The sequence below is a fragment of the Macaca nemestrina genome, chromosome X (assembly GCF_043159975.1).
Source record: "Macaca nemestrina isolate mMacNem1 chromosome X, mMacNem.hap1, whole genome shotgun sequence".
NCBI classification, from domain to species: Eukaryota; Metazoa; Chordata; class Mammalia; order Primates; family Cercopithecidae; genus Macaca; species Macaca nemestrina.
Window position 1 is genome coordinate 162412 of NC_092145.1, and position 12812 is coordinate 175223.

General features: G+C 38.3%; 1 protein-coding gene across 3 annotated transcripts in view; it reads right to left on the reverse strand.

Moving 5' to 3' along the window:
* Window positions 1–12812, reverse strand: part of LOC105467980 (vesicle associated membrane protein 7) — a 59793-nt gene that overhangs the window by 40071 nt on the left and 6910 nt on the right. For 2 of the 3 annotated variants that reach the window (XM_011717832.2, XM_071089001.1), the window contains 4 exons: window positions 11451–11605; window positions 5428–5485; window positions 2869–3006; window positions 560–650 (listed from right to left, as the gene is read on the reverse strand). In XM_011717832.2, the coding sequence (XP_011716134.1) occupies window positions 560–650; window positions 2869–3006; window positions 5428–5485; window positions 11451–11596 (433 nt within the window). In that variant the 5' untranslated portion in view covers window positions 11597–11605. Of the gene's footprint in view, window positions 1–559; window positions 651–2868; window positions 3007–5427; window positions 5486–11429; window positions 11606–12812 lie in introns of those variants that run through there. The other variant, XM_011717833.3, reaches the window with a different exon arrangement.

Genomic DNA, 12812 nt, shown 5'->3' on the forward strand with positions numbered 1-12812 from the left:
CTGTTACTATAGCATAAACTTCTACATCAGTCCTACTTAACAGTGTTTGCAACTGGTTGACTAAGTCTCTAAGCATACTGTTCAGGCTAATTGACATTATTTTCATAGCAAGAGGGCCTCAATGAAGGAAGCACAACATTGATTGACATTCTTCAGCAAGCTCCTTATCTGGCTGCAAAACAGCACTCTGAGTAACACTGTGCTAAAGAACCCATGCATCCAAAATTCAGGCAAGGTTAGGTAACCTGTGATACATTAACTCAGCAAAATACTGCATGACCAAACTGACCAAATTATTCTAAACTGCTGAATTATCATAAGGTTCTTAGAAATTAGTCTCGCTAAGCAAAGTAATAAATTTAGAATGAAGAATAGTTGCAAGGACAAAGAAGAAACCATTTGCACAAGCAGACAGTATCATAGGTGTCTCAGCTGACAATTAACTCCCAATGGTAAGAATAAGGAAGTGCTATTTTGGCTTCTCTAGAATAATTTGACCCCAGTCAAGTAATCTTTATTATTTTTGCCCACATGTATGAAACTATGCCATGAAACATACCTATGTTTCTGACCATGATTCCTTTCAGTTCATCCACTTGGGCTTGAGTCTCCATCACTTTGTCTAGGCCCTTATTCTCAGAGTGATGCTTCTATAAGAAAATAAGTTTTAACTTACGGTACCCAGACATTATTTACAATAGGAAAACATAAATAAAGGGAATGACAATTTACACTGAGGAATGCTATAAAATTATGTCTCTATTGATATAAAAGATACATGTCACTTCACTGGAAAAATGTTACAATACCCAGGAAAAAATACGGGCAGCATAAAAAAATGCTTCTATACAAACTATAAGTATATAGTCTAAAAATTACCTTATTTTAAATAAAATAAAAATAAATATTATATCAAATATACATGTGACTTATGGGGCAGAGATTTGGGGGCATATATAATCTGTGCTCAGACAAGGAAGAAAGGAGAAAAAAGACTGTAGTTGGGGCAGTGGGGGAAAGAATGCTGCAAAATCATTCCCCACTTCTTGAGTATGATGAGGTAGGGGCTGGCCCAGCTTCTTAGCATCTGTTCTTGTATCTGCCAGGATCACAACATATAAACTATTTTTATTGGCTTCTCACAGGATCTAGAATCTAAGACACTGATAATTTATATTTTGAAATTATTATCCATAGCTAGCAATTACGGGATGCTTAATACACAATGTTCCAGTCATTTCATTGTGTTAAGTGCTTCAAACGGGATATTACTTAATCCACCCCAAAACTCTATGAAACGATGCTATTATTATCTCTATTTACAGATGAAGGAACAGGTAGAGATTTTGTTCAGAAGGTCACACAGATCTGGAGCTAATGACAAATAGGTTAATTTGAAAGTATTGTTTCTAGCTGACCCTATTTACTTTTGACTAAGCACTGGTATTTTTGTTGTTGGTAGTGTTTTATACAGTTATACATAGATGAACATTTCCTAGTGGGGAGTATGAAACAAACCAACTGCTTGAATAATAAAGGTTTATAAGTAACCAATTTAAAAAGCCTTTATTGCCAGAAGAGTATGTGTGTGTGTGTGTATGTGTGTGCCTGTGTGTATAAAATTTAGAAATGTAATACTCAGTATTAAAAACACAAGAGAAGTGAAAGTATTCAATTACAATACATCATTTTTTTTAACTCACAACAAAATCATACCTAGAGCTTAGGTCTTTATACTCAAATAGTTTCGTGGATAAAAGGGAAGCATTTTGAAAGGTGTCTGACATCATGAAAATATAAATTAAAACCACAATGAGATACCATTACGCATCAACTGGAATGGCAAAACTTAAGACCACATCAAGTATTGGCAAGGATGCAGAGACACTGGAACTGCTGGTGAGAATATAAAATGGTACAACCACTTTGGAAAAAAAAAGTGATGATTTTTTTTTTTTAATTACACACCACCTACCATATGACCCAGCAATTCCATTCCTAGGTATTTATCAAAGAGAAATAAAAACATATGTCTACACAAAGACATACATGGAGATTCACAGCAGCTTTATTCATGATAGCTGAAAACTGGAAGCAACCCAAATATCCAGCAACAGGTAAACGGATAAACAAATTGTGGTATATGCATATACTACTACTTAGCAAAAAGGGCGACAAACTACTGATTTATACAACATGGAAGAATATCAAAAGCCTTACACTGAGTGAAACAATCAAGACACAAAAAAGTACATACTGTATGATTCTATTTACAGAAAGTTCTATAAAAGACAAAATTAATTTATAGTGATAGAAAACAGATCAGTGGTTGCCTGGGGCAGAGTGTGGGGGAGGGGACCGACATAAGGGAATTTTTAGGGAGATTAAAATGCTGTCTTGAGTACAGTGGTATTTCACAGGTATAAACACATGTAAAACCTCACGAAGCTGATAATTATGGACTCATACAGATGAAGAGAGTTTCAAATTATTAATTTGGGTTGTTAGAAAATTAAATTTGCCTCATGGAAGGGTAGAAGGTTTATGTACAGGTTAAAAGATCATTTGGCATGTTGAACACATTTAAGCATCAGATGGGTAGTTGAACTAGATGATCTTTAATGCTCTTCCGATCATGAGACACTATGACCACTATTAATAGAGAATACAGAGATAATAAAGAATATCACTGTTTTCTACCCTAAAATTGCCCCTTTACATTTTTTTAATCAGGGAAGTTTTATTATGTTGACTTACAGTAACACAATCAGAAAACTATATTGCAGGTCAGGGCCCCCTAGATTCATAGCATTTGAAGGTAATAAAGAAGATAAAAATCAAAATACCTTATCCTGAGAAAGATCTTACCAGCTGTGCAGCCAAGACACTGGAGAACTCGCTATTCATGGCATATGGAAGTGCTGTCTGTGCTCTTGAACCATAAGTAGTCTGGAACCTCTTCTTTATCTCATTCAGAAAATTAAAGGCTCGAGAACGTTCAAAATCCTGAAAAGAGATCAACACAGAACTCACATTTAGAAAGTAAACAAAAATGATGTGAGTGATTAAGAACAACAATAAAAAATAGCTAACATTGATTGAGCAATGATTCTATGAGGAGGAACTAGCAATGATCCTATCTTAAAGATAAGTAAAGGAAGGCCCTGAAAAAGTAACTAACTTGTCCAAAGGTCCAACAACTAGTAAATGAAAGAGCTGAGAGTGAATCCAGATATATCCGGTCATTGACAACTGAAGATAATGATAATTATCAACTTCTTGACATCAGGAATTGGGTTTTACTTCCTCCATATATTTTATAGGATCTATTAGAAGGCCCAGCACAAGAATATGTTTAATAAATCCCATAATAATCATAGAGTCTTTCATACACACAGATACTACTACTGATATTAACTTCAAATTGAATTTTTTCAATAGTGGTGGTACATTTGAAAAGATCAAGTGACATACTCATGTCTAATCTCAGCCAGCCAAAAATTATGTGTGTTCTCTAGAAGAATACCTTAGAGGAAAAAAATGAATGTGTGTATGTGTGTTTATGTATGTATGTGTATGTGTGTATCAAATTACAGCTCAAGAAATACGAGGCTCGACTCTGACTATCCCAGATTTCATTATTATTTTTTATCTACTCCAAGCTCTTTCACATCAGTCATTTCACATATAGCTGGATTTTTTTCTACTTTTGGAAAATATTGTGAAGCCAGAGATAAAAATCATTGTGATGATCACTATGGTTGACAGTCATTTCCCTTTCACCCAAGATGCTTAGTCTAAGCCGAGGGTTCTTAAATTGGGGTCAATGGTCCAAATTCAAGGGGCCCTTGTACTTGGATAGAAAAAAAGATAATCACATCATTATTTTTATCAATTGTTAACTTATATTTCAATTGTGAATATAGGTAGTATATTCATAACCAAGGTAGTATTAACAGTACCTGTAACTATCACCAACAGAAATCTTTTTTCATATACCATCACAGTTATAGATATCTCAAAATATTGTTAACACCCATCACATCAAGATTATTAGTTATTAGACCCACGACTAGACCTTGTTAATGAGTTAATAAAGAAGCATATATATGACTACATCAAGTTTTTAAAATATTTTGAAAACTACATATATATATATTTCAATACAACTGGCTTTGTTAGAATTGTGTGTGTTTTATACATTTAAAAGCATTCTGGAAAAGGAAAATTAAAAAAAGAAAACAAAAACATTCTGGGAGTGTTCCACAAGTGACGAGTCTGTGATACAACAAAGATTAGGAACCCTGATCTATGGCAACCATGCCAATTCCATGTCTCTTTGTCAGTAGACAGTTTAGAAATGAGCATGCAGCCAATAAGACATGAAAGGAAGTTCACTTTGAAAGAAGGGGGAGGGGAGGGCATGCAGCTGGGAAAAGCTTCCTCATTCCTACAATAAGACACTCAAGAAGACACAGTCCCTCTTCTCTGGACATGAATAAATAAGTATGTAGCTCTACATAACCATAATGGCAACCTGTCTGGGAACAAGGAGACACGGAGGAAAGCAGAGAAGAGAAAGGACCTTAATGACATCATTAAGTTACTGAGAATTTTGGGCTGAGAGCCGACAGTCATACCTAGCCAATGTAAACTACAGGTTTATATAGCTGATCATAATGTACTGTAATTTTGTTTTTCCAAAGTTCACACACATGAAAGAATTCATTAACTACTGATAGAAGGAATGACGTTATCTAATTTAACATTCCAGGTAAACAATTTTTGAGAGGTTTTGATATCAAAGAATTATAATTATGAACACCAATTCTCACTACAAAATAGAATATAGAAGTTGCAACAGGCTAAGCTAAAACTCTACCAAAATCGAATTGATTTGCACATACCCCAGTATCAAGTTTTCTTATCATTTGCTGCTCTATATGACAAATGCAAAATATTAACAATTCCAGCTATGTAAAGTTCGCATCACCTTTGCCCACCATAGGTACAGATCAGCAGTCCCCAACCTTTTTGGCACCAGGGACCGGTTTTGTAGAAGACAATTTTTCCAAGGACTGGGGAAGGGGGAATGTTTTCGGGATGAAACTGTTCCACCTCAGATCATCAGGCATTAGTTAGATTCTCATAAGGAGCATGCAACCTAGATCCCTCGGATGTATAGTTCATCACAGGGTTCGCACTCATATGAGAATCTAATGCTGCTGCTGATCTGATAGGAGGTGGAACTCAGGTGGTAATGCTCATAGGCCACTCACCTCCTGCTATGTGGCCTGGTTCCTAACAAGCCACAGACCTGTACCAGTCTGCAGCCTGGGGGTTGGGGACCCCTGGTGTAGATAATAAAGAACTGGCTGTATTAATAGTACACATAGTTAAATAGCAATATGTCTTCAAGTTACTTACATCATCAGTGATACAAAGATATACAATCCTGTCTTGGCAGATGTAATGAAACAAATAACTGTAGAATAAAAGATATAAAACTTACTGTGGTTATAAGCAACATCACTTTTACTTCTATCTTCTATCTATGTATAAGCAAGTTCAGTACTGCCAATGTCACCACATTACTTACGGATACAGTCTATTCTCCCTCTTCCCCTTCCCAATATACCTGTTTCTTTCAAGTCAAACTGAGAGAAGTAAATAAGAAATAAAAAGAAGATCTCTATTCTAGCTACGTAGCACAACAGCATGTGTATTACCCATTAGAACCACAGCTGCAAAAGCATAATTGGACTCTCAAAGCATGAACAAGAGATGACATCTTAGGAGGAGCATGTAATTAAGATTAACTCCCAATAGGCCATATGGTTTTCTTTGCCATATGGTTTTCTTTGCTTTTTCCTAAGTTCTTAAAGCAAACATCTTTTCTACCAAATTCTCAACATTTGAGTACCTACTTTGAGTTAGTTACTGTGCTGGAAGTTGGTGATACAAAAAAGCAAAACCACCAACTCCCAGTCTTCACAGGGATCACAGTATAAGAAATTACAGTGCAGCATGGCAAACAGGATGACAGGAAAGTTAAAGGCAGTACATGGTGCTCTGGGGACATATTAATAGATGAGGCACGAAATGGAGATTTGCCAAAGGGTAACCAGAAAGACTTCCTGAAACAAGTGATGTCTGATTTAAGACCTGAAGAATAAGTAACAGACGGCAAGGTAAAGAGTGAGTGAAAGGCCAGGTGTGGTGGTTCATGCCTGTAATCCTAGCACTTTGGGAGGCTGAGGCAGGCAGATTGCTTGAGCTCAGGAATTCAAGACCAGCCTGGGCAACATGGCAAAATCCCATCTCTACAGAAGATACAAAAATTAGCCAGGCATGGTGGCGCACGCCTATAGTCCCAGCTACTCGGGAGGCTGAGGCAGGAGGATCACTGGAACCCAGGAAGTTGAGGCTGTAGTAAGCCGAGACTGCGCCACTGCATTCCAGCCTGGGTAACAAAGTGAGACCCTGTTTCAAAAACAACAACAACAACAAAAAGTCAGCGAAGAGTTTTTCCAGAGAGGAAGCAGCAAGCATAAGGGCCTAGAGATAAAAATAGCACATAATAGATTTAGGAAAGTAAAATTGGCTCACATGACTAGAGTACAGAATGTGAAGAAAAGGTAAATTATCTGGACAGACGAGGCTGGACAAGTCAGCAAAAACCAGGTTATACAAGACTTTATAAACCACACTGTGCATTATCCTAAGAATAATGAACAAGCATCCAAAGGTTTTAGCCTAGGGAGGCTGTGATCAGATTTGCACTTTAAAAAGGACACAGTGGCTAGAGTGTGGAAAACTGACTCAAAGGAGGACCAGACAGGAGACTACTGCAGTATACCGGGTAAGAAATGAGGAGGGAAATAAACTAAAGTAGAACGGGTAATAAAGAAAAAGGGACAGAGCAGATAGAAGGCAGCATTTATAGAACTTGGTGACTGGCATGAGACAGGTTAACTAAATTTTGCCTCCCAGATTTAGACCTTGGGCAAGTGGATAGATAGGGGTACCTGTTGAATTATATTAATGTTCACAGAGGACTGACATGAATTACAAGGAGATACAGGAACTCAGGCAAAATCTTTTCCTCTAACACTCTAAAACTATTTGCACCATTTCCACCAATGACTTCCACATTGCCATATCCAGTGGCTCTCTCTGAAACATATGATAGTGTTGACCACTTTCTTTTGGAAAGTGTTTTCTCTTCACTAGATTTCTTGACATCAGGTTTGCCTGGTGCTATAGACTGAACTGTGCCCTTTCAAAATTCATATGTTATAGTGTGACTATATTTGGAGACAAGGCCTTAGGGAGGCACTTAAGATCACATGAGGTCATGAGGGTGGGGTCCTCATGATGGGATTAGTGGCTTTGAAAAAGAGGAAGAAAGAGATCACTCTCTTTCCACCACCTGAGAACACAGCAAGAAGGTAGCCATCTGCCAGCCAGGAAGAAGGCCCTCATCAAGAACTGAATCGGTGGGCACCTCACCCAGTCTCCAGAACTGTGAGAAACAAGTATCTGTTGTTTAAGCCACTCAGTCTATGGTATTTTGTTACAGCAGCCCAAGCAGGCTAATATACCTGGTTTATATCATAGTCCCTTTCCCTCTACACTAACGTTTTCTAGCTTCATTAGCCTCCTGCTTTTTTCACACTTACTCCCTGGAGGGCAGCACGCATTCTCATGTTTTGTTGTTGTTTTCAGCTACCACAATTGTGCTAATGATTCCCAAATCTAGATCTGACCTATCTCCTGAGCTCCAGGACGACCTACACTACTGTCTACTAGACATATCCAACTAGACATACCATAGACAGCTTAAACATGACATGCCCAAAATGAAAGTCATCACTTTACCCATAAAATTTGTTTCTCCTAAACCAGACTTGTGAGTCACTTGGTGCACAGGCCACAAAAGGTAGCAAGGTATGATCCCTGCCATCAAGAAGCCTACAGTCAGGGTACAGAGATAAACAATCATTTCAATTATAATACAGTCTGAGGCCGGACACGGTGGCTCATGCCTGTAATCCCAGCACTTTGGGAGGCTGAAGCGGGTGGATCAACTGAGGTCAGGAGTTTGAGACCAGCCTGGCCAACGTGGTGAAACCCCATCTCTACTAAAAATACAAAAATTAGCCAGGCATGCTGGCGCGCACCTGCCATCCCAGTTACTCAGGAGGCTGAGGTGGGAGAATCACTTGAACCCAGGAAGTGAAGGTTGTGGTGAGCTGAGATTGCGCCACTGCACTCCAGCCTGGGCAACAAGAGTGAAACTCCATCTCAAAAAAAAATAAAACATAAAATAATAATAATAATAATAATAATAATAATAATACAGTGTGATAAGTGTTACAATATGAACAAATTAGATGCTATGTAGACACATAAAAAGAGTGTCTGATTGGGGTGACTGACTCAGTGTTAGTGTTCAGGGGTTTCTGGAAAAGGAAACATCTAAGTTCAGGAACCCGAAGTGAGATTTTTTAAAAAGTAAGCAGATAAATATATTCCAGTAAAAGGTAACAGCTATTGCAAAGGCTAGGAAGAGAGAAAGAACCTAGCATTGAACTGCAAATGGCTACGTATGGCTGGAAAGCAAAACTGAGGACTAAAGTAGTAAAAGATGAGCCCAGAGAAGGAAAAAGTGGCAGATCTTGAAGAATATTCCAAGTCCTGTTAAGGAATTTTACCTTGAGGGCAGACAGTATCTGTTGAACATGATCAGAACTGCCCTTTTAGAGGCATTAAACTACAAATTAAGAAAGTATTTCGCTTGGGACCTGTAAAGTGAGCAAAAGTTTACATGGAGGCTTAAGAGGAGAACAACATTCCTAGAAGATAACAAAAGCATGAAAAAAGGTACCAAAGCTCAAAATAACACAGCTAGATCAGAGGCACAGGTAGAGAGGCATGGCAGACAGATAACATCTCCTTCTACTATAACTGCATTTTAATTGGATTACATATTCTATACTCTCTTAAAGCTACATATGGCTGTGACTAAATTCTGGCTCATAATACATGAGCAGAAGATATATGCCCTATTTCCCAGTCTTGCCTCTAAAAGGACTACATGTGCTTTCCCTGGACATTTTCCCAGGAGCTACCTAGAAACACAGTTTGTAAGTCTAATACATTTTTAGGGAAAGTATAAAGCCCAAATCATAAGAGGCTAGGATTATTTAACCCTTAACCTCTAGGCCCACAATGCTGGCAGGAAGAGGGCTACAAAATGTGTACAATTCCCAAAGATGATATACTCTCTAACTCCCATTTTGGATGTGGCCAGAAAGGAAGAACTTCTTGTAGAACAAAGCCAGGAGTCAGGGAAAAAAGGTGAGGGAGTTCCTCCAAGAAAGCAGAACCACTAACCACTACCTGGTCAGAACAGGGGTCTTTGAAATTGTGTGAGGCAATTATTTGATCATTGCTGGAAAGCAATGACTTCTACATGTTTCTCATTCTTCCCTTTTCCAAATGGGAGTTTGTAACTCTCACTATGATGATCCTTATTTCACCGTTGTCTACTGGGTTAGGCTGGGAGAGCAGGGAAAACATATGACTTATCTTTTAGTTTATGGTCAGTAGACCACAGGAGCCACACCAGGGCCTGATGGAGAGGACTGTGTACCACCTAGACATGCTGGACTTGGAGCCAAACACAGTGACTAGATAGGTCTTTTGAGCTACCTTTCTCAGAGAAGAGGCGTATTCTATGTTTGGGAAGAAAGGTTCACTGAAATATCTGGGTGGCCAGAAGAGCAGACTGGAAGACTGCAAGTCATCCCCTGATATCCTATAACTTCCTCCAGAGTAACAGAGTTTTAGTTGAGCCTACGACTGGATAGCCAGAAGAAAATTCCTGGCCTCCCTTCTAGCTATGTTAGCTACATGACTGTATAGTGAACAATAAGATGTAAGTAGAAACTTCTCAACAATATCAGGCCACTTCTGGGTCCTGCCTTTAAAATTACTGGGCAAGCACTGGGATATAACAAGCACCAAAGGAGCTGCCTTGGCCAGAGGTGGAAAGCACTAATTGCTTTGGGAATTAGGGAATTGGAAATGGCAGAGCCACCCCAACATCCCAAACCACTCATCTCTGGACTATCTCACTAAAATTAATACTGTATCTCAGGAGTCTCTCTCACAGTAGCTTAGAGTGGACCTTAAACTGTATAAGGGGTTAGCCATAGAAAGTAATAAGGACCTCATTCTGAGATAAGAACTAAGGAAGTAAGGCTGGGTTAAGTAAGATAAGATTTTCAAGTGCCAATGGGGAAGGTTGAGGCACTTTTTAAAACTAACTACTAAGATTTCCCATCTATGGCCACTCTAACAGTCACCAGAGTGATCTTTCTAAAGCAAAAACTGACTGAAGGCCAGGCGCGGTGGCTCACGCTTGTAATCCCAACACTTTGGGAGGCCAAGGCAGGTGAATCACTTGAGGTCAGGAGCTTGAGACCAGCCTGGCCAACATGGTGAAACCCCGTCTCTACTAAAAATACAAAAATTAGCTGGGCATGGTGGTACACACCTGTAATCCCAGCTACTCAGGAGGCTAAGGCACGAGAATCATCTGAACCTGGGAGATGAAGGTTGCAGTGAGCCAAGACCGCACCACTGCACTCCAGCCTGGGTGACAGAGTGAGACTCTGTCTCTAAATAAATAAATAAATAAATAAAACCTGACTGTGTCACATCCTGGCTGAAAACCTTCAATGCCTTCCCACTGCCCACAGGGTAAAGTCCAAGCTCTTAATATGGCCTACAAGGCTCTACATGACTTTTCTTCTACCCATCTCTCTTTAGCTTTATTTTCACCATCCTGGGCACCAGTCACAGAGAACAGTCTGCAATTCCCTAAATATGCCCGCCCTATGATCTCATGCCTCCATACTTCTCTACCTGCTGTTCCTTCTACTTGGAATACCATCCTCCTATCTACTACTTCCCACCCTCCCACCCTTGACATCATGGATTTGACTGCCTCCCTCATTAAACTATAACCCTTATGAGGCAAATACTACATTTCTTGTTATATCCCCAGCACCAAGCAAAGTGCCTGGCAATAGTTAAGCGCTCAGTAAATATTTACTGAAAGAACGAACAAAGGAACATTATCTATCTTATCTGAATCATTTCACATATCACACAGCTCTAGAGCAAAGTCATTTTTATATTTAACATTTCCATATCTTTCTTCAAAATAAAATAATATCACTTCAATAACAGAATAAAATAATTACAAGTTAAATTTATAAGTAACAAAACCAGATATTTTCTAAGTTGTTGAAGGTTACTATTCTGTCAGCTTATTCAAATTATGTACCTAGAAGCTTGTTTTCTACTTTTCTACCATTCTGATTACAGTAACAGAATTCCCTTCTTTCATCCCTTACCACATGCAGAACAGAACTCACTTGCCATGTGAGTATGTTAGTTTGTTATTTTCTGAAGGTATCTTGGCCAGAATCTGCTCTGTCACCTCCAGGAAGTTTCCTCCACACCAAGCATGTTTGGCAAGGATAGTGGTCCCCCTGGCAACAACAGCAAAAAGAATCGCCATGGCTTCAGTCTATCAAAAGGAAAAAGACACAGATTTAGAATATTTATTTGACATAATCTTTCAAAAGCAACTTACTATCATTTGCCAACATACTACCTGGAGATAATATCTAACAAGGTACTATAACATGAAACTTAACAACAGACTTAACAGCAGGCTTTAAAAAAAGGTCAAAGTTTCCTACAAACTTACAACCTAAGCCATGCTTGTATGCATATAAAGAGACATACAAAACACATATACACACACACACACACCATTGATAGATTTCATTTACAAATTATTACAGCACAAACAGATTTCACCCTTTTGAAAAGCAATGACTATAGATAGCAAAGGTACATAAAGATGTCTTCATTCTTTAATGTAGAAATTTCATCCTGAAAATTTATCCTAGAGAAATAGTTCAACAGAAGACTCTAGATTCATAAAGATAACTATTAACAATAAAAATAGCCTATATTTATTGTTTACTATGTGCCAGGTACCATTTTAAGTACTTTATAATTATTAATCCATTTAGTCCTCACAACTCAATGAGATTATACACTATTATGATACTTCTATTATAGATGAGAAAACTGAAGCACAAATGACTTAAATAATTTCCCCCAAATTGCAGAGCTAGTAAGTGTGGAGCTGCAATTTAAACCTAGGCAGTACGGTTCTAGAGCCCATAATCTTATCCTTTTACTGTACACTGCCAGTATAAAGTCATTATCCATAATAGAAACAAAGTGAAAATAACTCAAAGCTTCCACAAGAAAGGAATGGTAAGACCCTTCATAAACAAAACATTACTAAAACAATATGGCATGAGTTTAAGATTATTTTCCTTAAGTCTGCCTATGAATATGTGCTATTATTTCCCACCTAACAAGCCCAGCTTCTCTTATTTAATGACGTAAACATAAAAAGAGATGAACAAATGCTTTACTAGTCTTCGATTAACTGTTAAACCTACTCTTATTTGTTAACATGCTCAGCACCCAACATACCAGTGGTTCTCAAACTGTAGTGGGAATACGAATCATCTTGTGTGGCAGAGTATGAGTCACTTGCTAAAAATTCAAACTCTTCGCATCACTTCCTGAAATTGATTCCGTAGGCCTGAGGTAGGGCCCTGGAATCTGTATTTAACACAAGTCTGTCTGGATGCAGGTGATTCACACAAATATACTTTGTGAAACACAACAGCAAACTACAAACTGCTTGA